Raw genomic sequence first — 9,873 nt, forward strand, 5'->3', positions numbered from 1 at the left:
AAAAAACAACAAAACCATGAAGTATAGTGCACAGGCTGTGAGTGAACTACAGGGATTCTTGGTTAGTCTAACACAGCCACTACTTCCTCCACTTAGAAGAGATGACTAGTCTTTCAGGTGAGTATCAGATGTGGCTGACTTGAATTCAGGAGCCACCTTGTATAAGAATTTTCATGTGTACTTTTTTGCATTAAATATGCATACGATCAGTTGAGTCTGTAATTGTTTATATATATCCAGTAACACGTGATAGCAATCTAATTATATAGGGCTTAAAAAAGATTACAACAGGATATATATATATTGATACCTCTGACTTAAAAAAGAGAACATGATACCTGAAGACTGAAACAAAAACATGGCAAAACTGTGGTATAAATAATGTGGAAATGCCTTTTTTTCTTTTTTATGAGACGGAGTCTCACTCTGTTGTCCAGGCTGGTTTCAAACTCCTGGGCTCAAGCAATCCTTGGGATCCTCCTGCCTTGACCTCTCAAAGTGCTGGAATTATACCTGTGAGCCACTGTACCCAGCTTGGAAATCTATTTTAACATCTTTATTTCCAAAATTTTGACGGTAAATACTAAGTTTCTTAACCAGGATAAACTCCACATTCCTGAAAAAACTACGTATTATATACATATTAAAAAGCAGTCTTTTTAATATGCTCACGCCTGTAATCCCAGCTACTCAAGAGGCTCGAGGCTTGAACCTAGGAGGCGGAGGTTGCCGTGAGCTGAAATTGTGCCACTGCATTCCAGCCTGGGCGACAGAGTGAGGCTCCATTTCAAAAGAAAAAAACAAAAGGAGTCTTGCATAGGGTAGACTATGACAGCAGACACTCAAAGCATTTTACTTTTGAGATGTGTTATCTGTGCACAAACAACTACAAGTAGAGAGAAATTGCCTTATGTAAGATTTACCAAAATCAACTGTATTTCTTTTTTTTTTTTTTTCCTGAGACGGAGTCTTGCTCTGTCGCCCAGGCTGGAGTGCAGTGGCCGGATCTCGGCTCACTGCAAGCTCCGCCTCCCGGGTTTACGCCATTCTCCTGCCTCAGCCTCCCAAGTAGCTGGGACTACAGGTGCCTGCCACCTCGCCCGGCTAGTTTTTTGTATTTTTTAGTAGAGACGGGGTTTCACCGGGTCAGCCAGGATGGTCTCGATCTCCTGACCTCGTGATCAGCCCGTCTCAGCCTCCCAAAGTGCTGGGATTACAGGCTTGAGCCACCGCGCCCGGCCTTTTTTTTTTTTTTTGAGACGGAGTGTTGCTCTGTCTCCAGGCTGGAGTGCAGTGGCATCATGTCAGCTCACTGCAAGCTCTGCGTCCTAGGACCAAGTGATTCTCCTGCCTCAGACTCCTGAGTAGCTGAACAGGCGTGTGTTACCACACCCATCTAATTTCTGTATTTTTAGGAGAGACAGGGTTTCACCATGTTGGCCAGGATGGTCTCGATCTCTTGACCTTGTGATATGCCCACTTCGGCCTCCCAAAGTGCCAGGATTACAGGCATGAGCCACCGCACCCGCCCAAAATCAACTGTATTTCTACACAGCAGTAATAACCAGAAAAGTGTCATTTAACGAAGACCATTAACCACAGCAACTTGAAAATAAATGAAACTAGAAGTAAAACTAGTAAAATTTGCAAGACCTTTAAGGAAATTGATAGTCTTTACTGAAGATCTAAATAGGCTGGGCATGGTGGCTCACACCTGTAATCCCAGCACTTTGGGAGGCCGAGGTGGGCAGATCACATGAGGTCAGGAGTTCACGACCAGCCTGGCCAACATGGTGAAATCCCATTTCTACTTACAAAAATTAGCCAGGGGTGGTGGTAGGAGCCTGTAATTCCAGCTACTCGAGAAGTTGAGGAAAGGAGACCCGGGAGGCAAAGGTTACAGTGAGCCGAGACTGCGCCACTGCAATCCAGCCTGAGTGAAGGAGTGAGACTCTGTCTCAAAGTAAAATAAAATAAATAATAAAATAAATAGGGATAAGCCGGGCGTGTTGGCTCACGTCTGTAATCACAAAACTTTGGGAGTTGAGGCAGCAGATCACCTGAGGTCAGGAGTTCAAGATCAGCCTTGAAAAACATGGTGAAACCCCGTCTCTACTAAAAATACAAAACTTAGCTGGGCATGGTGGCAGGCGCCTGTAATCCCAGCTACTCAGGAGGCTGAGGCAGGACAATCGCTTGAACCCAGGAGTCAGAGTCTGCAGTGAGCTGAGATCGCGCCACTGCACTCCAGCCTGGTGACACAGCGAAACTTTGTCTCGATAAATAAATAAGTAAACAAATGGAGAAATAGAATTTTTATGGGAAAAAAAGATCTCTCAGTATTACAAAAATGTAAATTCTCCCGAAATTACTTCACAGATTTAGTAAACATCCAATTGGGGTTTTAAAGTTTTGAAGTTTATGGGGTTCATAAACTAACTCACAAATTAATACAGAAGAGCAAGAACTGAAAAACAGTCAAAATACCTGAAGAAAAATCTGCATTACTAGCTATTAAGAATTAGCATAAAGACACAATAATTTAAGGTTGGGCGCAATGGCTCATGCTTGTAATCCTAGCAGTTTGGGAGGCTGAGGTAGTAGGAGGCTGAGGTAGGTGGATCACTTGAGGAGGCCAGGAGTTCAAGACTGGCGTGGCCAACAGGTGAAAACCCATCTCCACTAAAAATACAAAAATCAGTTGGGCGTGGTGGCACGTGCCTGTAAGTCCAGCTACCTCAAGAGGCTGTGGTGGGAGAATCACGTGAACCTGGGAGGCTGAGCAAGACTTAGTCCCTAGGGGTGGAGGAGGGAAGGCCGGGCGTAGTGGCTCACACCAGTAATCCCAGCACTTTGGGAGGCGCCAAGGTGGGCAGAACACCTGAGGTCAGGAGTTTGAGACCCACCTGACCAACATGGTGAAACCCAATCTCTACTAAAAAGACAAAATTAGCTGGGTGTGGTGGTGCATGCCTGTAATCTCAGCTACTGGGGAGGCTGAGACAGGAGATTTGCTTGAACGGAGGTTGTAGTAAGCCAAAACTGCGCCACTGCACTCCAGCCTGGGCACCAAGAGCAAAACTCCATCTCAAAAAACAAAAAAAGGCTAATTTTTTTTTTTTTTTAAGGAACAAACCATAAGATATCTAGAAAGAAGTTAGGCAAAAGCAACCTTAGAAAACAACTCTCAACATCAATTCACTCTCTTTAAAATGCTCTGTGGTTTAAAGTTTTGCCAGATGACCTGGTTATGCTTTTACTGACCTTAACAACCCCACACTGCTTAAAGAAGTCTGCCAGATCATCTAGAGTCACATTGTCATTTAATCCTTGTACATAAATTGCACTGTTGTCAGAGTCTTCATCTGGATCTACAGGTGGGCCTTTCAGAGAAAACAAGACAAGAGAATTATTATCATGCATCTATAGGGGTTTCTTAACTATCTGATCACTACTGCCCAAGGATATTCATCATAAATCTAAGAAAACTACCAAGCATACTAAGAAGAATGCTATCAAACTTTTGGTTTACTTCACTTAAGGCCATTATGAATAGATGCTCACAATAAAGGATTCCCCAAATTGTCCTTGACAGCAAGAATATCACGCTCGTCTATAAGGCTGCTGAACTCCAGGCATGCATTTACCTCTGTACCATTAATTTATAAAGCACAATATGAAGTACAAGGATTCAAAATTACCTAGATCAAGATCTGGTCCTTCATCCATGGGTCCTGCCAACCAGGAAAGATCATATAAAATATTGTTAGTGCACGTCTTGCAAGCTACAAACCTTACAAACACACATAGCTATCTACTATACCACCATTTGATGGGGATTCATTAAATTCAAAATGACCCGCACTGCTAAAATCGAGCAGTGTCTCTTTAACATTTGTGAAAGGTTTGCTAGGGTTTGCTTTTTTCTTTGCTGGTTTGCTTCTAAACCATTAACCAAATACACTCTCAATGCTTATGTGCCAAATCAGTGTTAAATTTAAGTCAAAATTTTTCCTCTAAATAAACCAAATTTAAAAATTTATTCTCCCCCATATTACAGAAGCAGTTACTCAATACTTCAAGTTACCCTTTGTTTTGTAACCATAGGTTAACCTTATTACCCCTAAGACAATGCCGGCAGTACCCATTAGTCTCTTTTGTACAGATCATTTTTAAACCGCTTATGAAACTAATAAAAAAATTATAGTTTTCTAAAAACTGACTGCATTTTTTTTTTTTAAAACACTATCTATGGTAATACTCAAAAACTTACCACCAGGCTTATTGAAGCCACCTCGCTCTCCAGCGCTGCTGGGGGGATAAACGAAGAAATGAAGGCCTTTCCCTTTAAAAGCCAGTACCGCTCTGAGCCTTGGGGGGGCTCGTGGGGAAGAAGGGCACTGGCTAAACACATCTCCAAACAATGCATCTCTCTCATCTTGTCACTATGCCTTTCTTCAGGGCAGCTTGCTCAAATTTCCTCAATATACAACCTTGCTTGTCTGATTGTACACACCAGTGTGGTTGGTTCCTTTCATTTCGGGGGCTGGTATTAATAGTGCAATACTTAGCAAATTAGGAAGAAAAAATAGTTCCCAAACACCCACCCCGTCAGGTGAAAAACCAGAAGAGCTTGGTATAGAGGGGAGGAGCAAGTGGGGGTTCTGTGATAAACCTTTCCATGTTCATAAAGGTGCACCCTCAACCTCTCCCAAGGGAGAGCCAAATGAGGTCCAGGGTTTCCTAACAAGTCACAGTATAATAAAGCAGGAGACAACCACATTAAATTCCTACAACACACATCAGAGGACGCATCCAGCCAATCTTCAGCATAAAGCCATACATCTCAGGGCACGAATAGATTTAACAATCGCTGTGAAAGGAGAATTTACAACAAATACCAAGGCTCAGCGGACTGGGGGTGCAACTTTATAGACATATCAGTTAGAATAATGACTATGCCATGTAAAATTACTTAAAGAGGGGAGGGGGAAATATGAATTGGACTTTGGGAGTTAAATTTTGTTTTCTTTAGAATTAAATAAAGGCAGCTCCCCAGTGGGAGGCCCTGAGTTTTTTCTAACCAGTATTGCACCTTTAATACCCGAATACACAATTTCAAGCTGTTGCATGCAGCTTTGTTTCCTTTTTAAAAGTACACACCATAAAATGTTCTCTCTCTTTAAACACAAAAGTTTACACTTTAATGTTACACAATTCTAGAGTATTATACCTCCTCTGGTTCATTACCAAACAACAAGTATGCAGTTACCAAAGTTACAGAAGGATTCCATTTATACAATGAATACATTTTGTTAAAAATATTCTATGTATATTTTTCCTCTCCATATGGACACCGTGTCTAGTCCCACTTTTCATTATGCTGCCGGCTGAGTACTGAGTACGGGTACTTTTTAAGTATTGAAGTGTATACAAGGCTCTCACTTTGTAACCTGTAGCATATAAATGCGACAAAGCATGTTAAAAAGTTTCCACGTTTAACAGCCAATGAAAATATCAAAATACTGAGGCAATGAAAAAGGGCATGTTAACAACATTGAGTGCCTTACCTGCAGAAGACACTGAAAACCATCACCACACCACAATAAAAAGGGGGGACGAGGGAAATGCCCCTGTCTATCCCCACAGGATCCGACAGACTGCTTCACAGTCTGTTGTAAAACCTATGGGGAAAGCCATGGTCTCTTCTATGGCTCCAAGAGAGACTTCTCATCCAGAAAGAGGGGCCCCCTCTACTAGCAAAGTCTAGCACAATTAGTAGGATTATAACTTCTGAAGTATTTAAATAAACTTGAAATTGTTTTTGCAATTTAAAAATACTAGGAATTCTAGGTGATTTGAGACGTGATGATAGTACTTTCAAGTGTCTATGTCTATTTTAAAACATCCAAAAAGAAGTGAAACCTTTATAATATTTTCCAAATCAGAAGATTGATTTTACTTCATATCAAATCATTAAATTTTTGCCTGTTGTCAAACGACTTTCTTCCAATAAAGATTTCACTAAAGACTTAAAGTTATGCAGAATATGCAAAATAGTACTTTCAGTAGTGAAGAGTATTTGCTAATATGGAAGTTAAAGATCAACTTTAAGATCAACTTTAATTTTGAAGTTCATTCTAATTAAAAAAAATACTATTTAATTTTTCCTAGAATACTGGCATACCAAATCAAATGTAAATATCTAACATTCTGCATAACTTTTTTTTTTTTTTTTTACTGGTTTATATAGGGACAGAACACACACAGAACTAAGCCTTCTGGATTATGTTAACCACCAATATTATAGCTCACCTTCATCAAAGTACAGACATCAGATAGGGAAAAGGGGATGGGAGAAGGGAGGGGAAGGGCAGGCAGAGGTAGCAGGGTTATGTCATTGATCTAAACAAAGTTTTCTAAACCAGATTGTGCCATCAATCAAAATGGTCAAACCGATTTAGACTTTCAACATCGCCAATAGGAAGTGAGCCTATAATTATATACATTACTCTGCAAAATGCTATTGGATTTTTCTGTGTTCCATCCAAACTCTATGTATCAGGTGCACCTCAGGCTATAGTTTAAGGATTATGGGACAAAAATCTTCAATTATGTTCAACGATTCTGAGTACAAACAGAAGTTGGGGACAAACACTGTGGAAAACAGCTGCATTCCTTTTCTGCAGTATATACACCAGGGATTTCAAGACAACCATTCAAATGCAATTAGTTAAAAACTTAGGGTCAATTAGAAGGATTGTGTGTGTTCCATCCCAAATCTATCACCCACAGAGGCTTCTCACCTCTGGAAACCATGAAGGGAACTGAAAGCTCTGGTTTCAAAACCATTCTTTGTTCTCCCCCACCCAACGAAGTATACTGGCAGGGAAAGAAAATAAACTGCCACTTAATGTATGCCACAAAGATGACATTTCCATGTTTTAGAAGATGGCTTGAGCTCAACAGATTGTCCATGGAAATGCAGAAATTAATTTCTTATGTCTTTCAGTCCCTTCTTTCCATTGAAAACCCTATGGATGAAACAAAATTAGGTAAAAGGAGAAAAGGTTTGCTCTTACCCCATTCCACCGCGTCCTCCTCCCCGCCCACCTCTGCTCATGCCTCCACGATCAAATCCCCCTCTTCCCCTGCCCCGGTTATCAGGGCCACTCATGCTCCGGTTCTCTCCTGGTCCGGAAAATCCTCCAGACTCCTGCCCATAAACACCCATGCTACTGGGGTGGTCCTGTCGGAATGAACCTGAGGAAAGAGTCACATCTGTAAGCCATGGACCAGCATTTACACCACTGCCTGATGTACTTTCTCCTGGAATAACAAAATCCTCAATTGCAAGGCACTAACCAAGGCACCATCTTCTTTACAACATGATAAAGCACCCCTAATGGGGAGGCTCTTTTAAGTTCAACAAAACTGCTGGTTCATCACAGCTGAAATAACCTTACATAGTTAGCCTAGAATAAACCGCTTCTAAACAAAAAAAAAGCCCTCTGCCTAACATATAGTTTATAGGGTTCCCTATCCTAAGATGTGTCCAAAAGCAGCTTTTGAGCTATACTCAAGAAATGAAAACAGAGCCAGGTTTCTCAGGGCTTTAGCACACTGCTAGGGGCTCAACTACATAAACCAACACTACTCCTTTCAGTTGCTGAGAAATCCCTGTGGATGGAACGTAATTTAAAAAGACCAACGATCCTGGTACAAACTAAATTCTGAAGATAATTTTGTGGTTTTGGTTACCTCTCTCCACATAGAAGAACTGCAAATATTCTGTGAGGTGGATTCTTTTTCCCCCTTTTCCTTATTTATTTTTTTTAAAGAATCTTTATTTATTTTTAAAAAGACAGGGTCTCACTATGTTGCCCAGGGTGGTCTCAAACTCCTGGTCTCAAGTGATTTTCCTGCCTTGGCCTCCCTCAAAGTGCTGGGATTACAGGTGTGAGCCACCATGCCTGGCCTTTTTTCCCCCTTAATGGATATAAACAAAATAGCAACCAAAAAAACACCATAGCTTTTATTTGACTATCAAAATCATCGTGGCCTGCAACAGCTGCCTCCCCACTTTACATTAATGACTGATAGGGAGGCCAAAAACGATCTTGGATTTACTCACTGCATACAACCTCCCCAAAGACAGCAGGACTAGCAGTCTAAAACATTTTTTTCTGATCAATTACAGTATCTCTTTTCTTTTTTGGCAAGGCATACTAAAAACAATTAAATTGGAAAAAAGCACTGAAATCTTCACTGGGACATCCAAGATGTTAGCTGGAATGTCATGCCCTAAAGATGTGTCCTCGATTCCAAAAGCAAACAATGATAAAGAGTATTCCCCCTGTTCAAAAACTCCAAACCCAGCTGGCGTGGCAGTGGCTCATGACTGTAATACCAACACTCTGGGTGACTGATGCGGGAGGATCACCTGAGGTCAGGAGTTTGAGACCAGCCTGACCAAAATAGTGAAACCCCGTCTCTATGAAAAATACAAAAATTAACTGGGCCTGGTGGTGGGCACCTATCTCAACTACTCAGAAGGTGGGGGCAGGAGAACTGCTTGAACCAGGAGGCAGAGGTTTCGGTGAGCTGAAATCCCACCACTGTACTCCAGCCTTAGCCCCCAAAGTGAAACTCCATCTCAAAAAAACAAACAAAAAATCAACCCCACAAAAAAACTCCAAACACAATCATTCTTATTTGGTTTTCTCTCTTAGCAACTCACTCTGCTGCCCGTAGCTGCTGCTCTGTTGGCTATATTGACTTGGAGCTTGGCTGTAGGATCCAGTTTGGGGTGGGTAACTAGTGGGAGGCTGCTGCCCATAGCTGCTTTGTTGACCATAGCTACTCTGCTGTCCATAGCTGCTCGGTTGCCCATAGGTGTTCTGCTGAGAGTAACTGCTCTGATCATAACTAGTCGGCTGTGTAGAGGAATAGCTGAAAGAGAGGAGAAAAAAAAAACAAAAAAACAAAACCCAGCTTTTTAGAAAAAAGAGGCTTGTTATTTCAAACCCCTGAATAAAAGAGACATTCACAGCATGTGACACAGACATCCAGAAAACAGTACTTACTTTCTACATATCAACAATTTGAATTTCAAGTCAGCAAATATTTTTGTGTTCAAAATAAAACATTAAATGGGAGGGGGGAATTTTTTTTCTTTTTTTGGAGACAGAGTCTTGCTCTGTCTCCCAGGCTGGAGTGCAGTGGCACAATCTACGCTCACTGCAAGCTCCGCCTCCCTGGTTCACGCCATTCTCCTGCCTCAGCCTCCCGAGTAGCTTGGGACTACAGGTGCCCGTCACCACGCCCGGCTATTTTTTTTGTATTTTTAGTAAAGACGGGGTTTCACCGTGTTAGCCAGGATGCTCTTGATCTCCTGACCTCATGATCCGCCCATCTCAGCCTCCCACAGTGATGGGATTACAGGCGTCAGCCACCGTGCCCAGCTGGGAGGGGGAAATATTATAACCACCATCTGTATAACCCTTTAAGAGTTTCCTCTTAATCTCCACTCTCATTTAAAACAATAGTCATTTTCGGGTGGGAGTGGAGGCTCAAGCAAAGGCTCCACTTTGGGAGGCTGAGGCAGGCTGACTACGAGGTCAGGAGATCAAGACCACCCTGGCTAACACAGTGAAACCCTGTCTCTAGTAAAAAACACAAAAAATAAGCCGGGCCTGCTGGCGGGTGCCTGTAGTCCCAGCTACCTGGGAGGCTGACGGAGGAGAACCACTTGAATCTGGGAGGTGAAGTCTGGTATTGGCTCATGCCTGTAATCCCAGCACTTTGGGGGGCTGAGGCAGGTGGAACACCTGAGGTCAGGAGTTTGAGACCAGCCTGACCAACATGGTGAAA

The 9,873-nt window shown here is 42.1% G+C and overlaps 1 protein-coding gene across 1 annotated transcript in view; it reads right to left on the bottom strand.

Moving 5' to 3' along the window:
- EWSR1 (EWS RNA-binding protein 1) overlaps positions 1 to 9,873 on the bottom strand; it is a 53,838-nt gene that overhangs the window by 6,310 nt on the left and 37,655 nt on the right. The window contains exons 8-12 of the mRNA XM_011934815.1: positions 8,741 to 8,952; positions 7,083 to 7,263; positions 4,274 to 4,311; positions 3,702 to 3,734; positions 3,265 to 3,383 (exon numbers count right to left, since the gene is read on the bottom strand). Of these exons, the coding sequence (XP_011790205.1) occupies positions 3,265 to 3,383; positions 3,702 to 3,734; positions 4,274 to 4,311; positions 7,083 to 7,263; positions 8,741 to 8,952 (583 nt within the window). The remainder of the gene's footprint in view (positions 1 to 3,264; positions 3,384 to 3,701; positions 3,735 to 4,273; positions 4,312 to 7,082; positions 7,264 to 8,740; positions 8,953 to 9,873) is intronic.

This window comes from Colobus angolensis, unplaced genomic scaffold, assembly GCF_000951035.1.
Source record: "Colobus angolensis palliatus isolate OR3802 unplaced genomic scaffold, Cang.pa_1.0 Scaffold139, whole genome shotgun sequence".
Taxonomy (NCBI): domain Eukaryota; kingdom Metazoa; phylum Chordata; class Mammalia; order Primates; family Cercopithecidae; genus Colobus; species Colobus angolensis.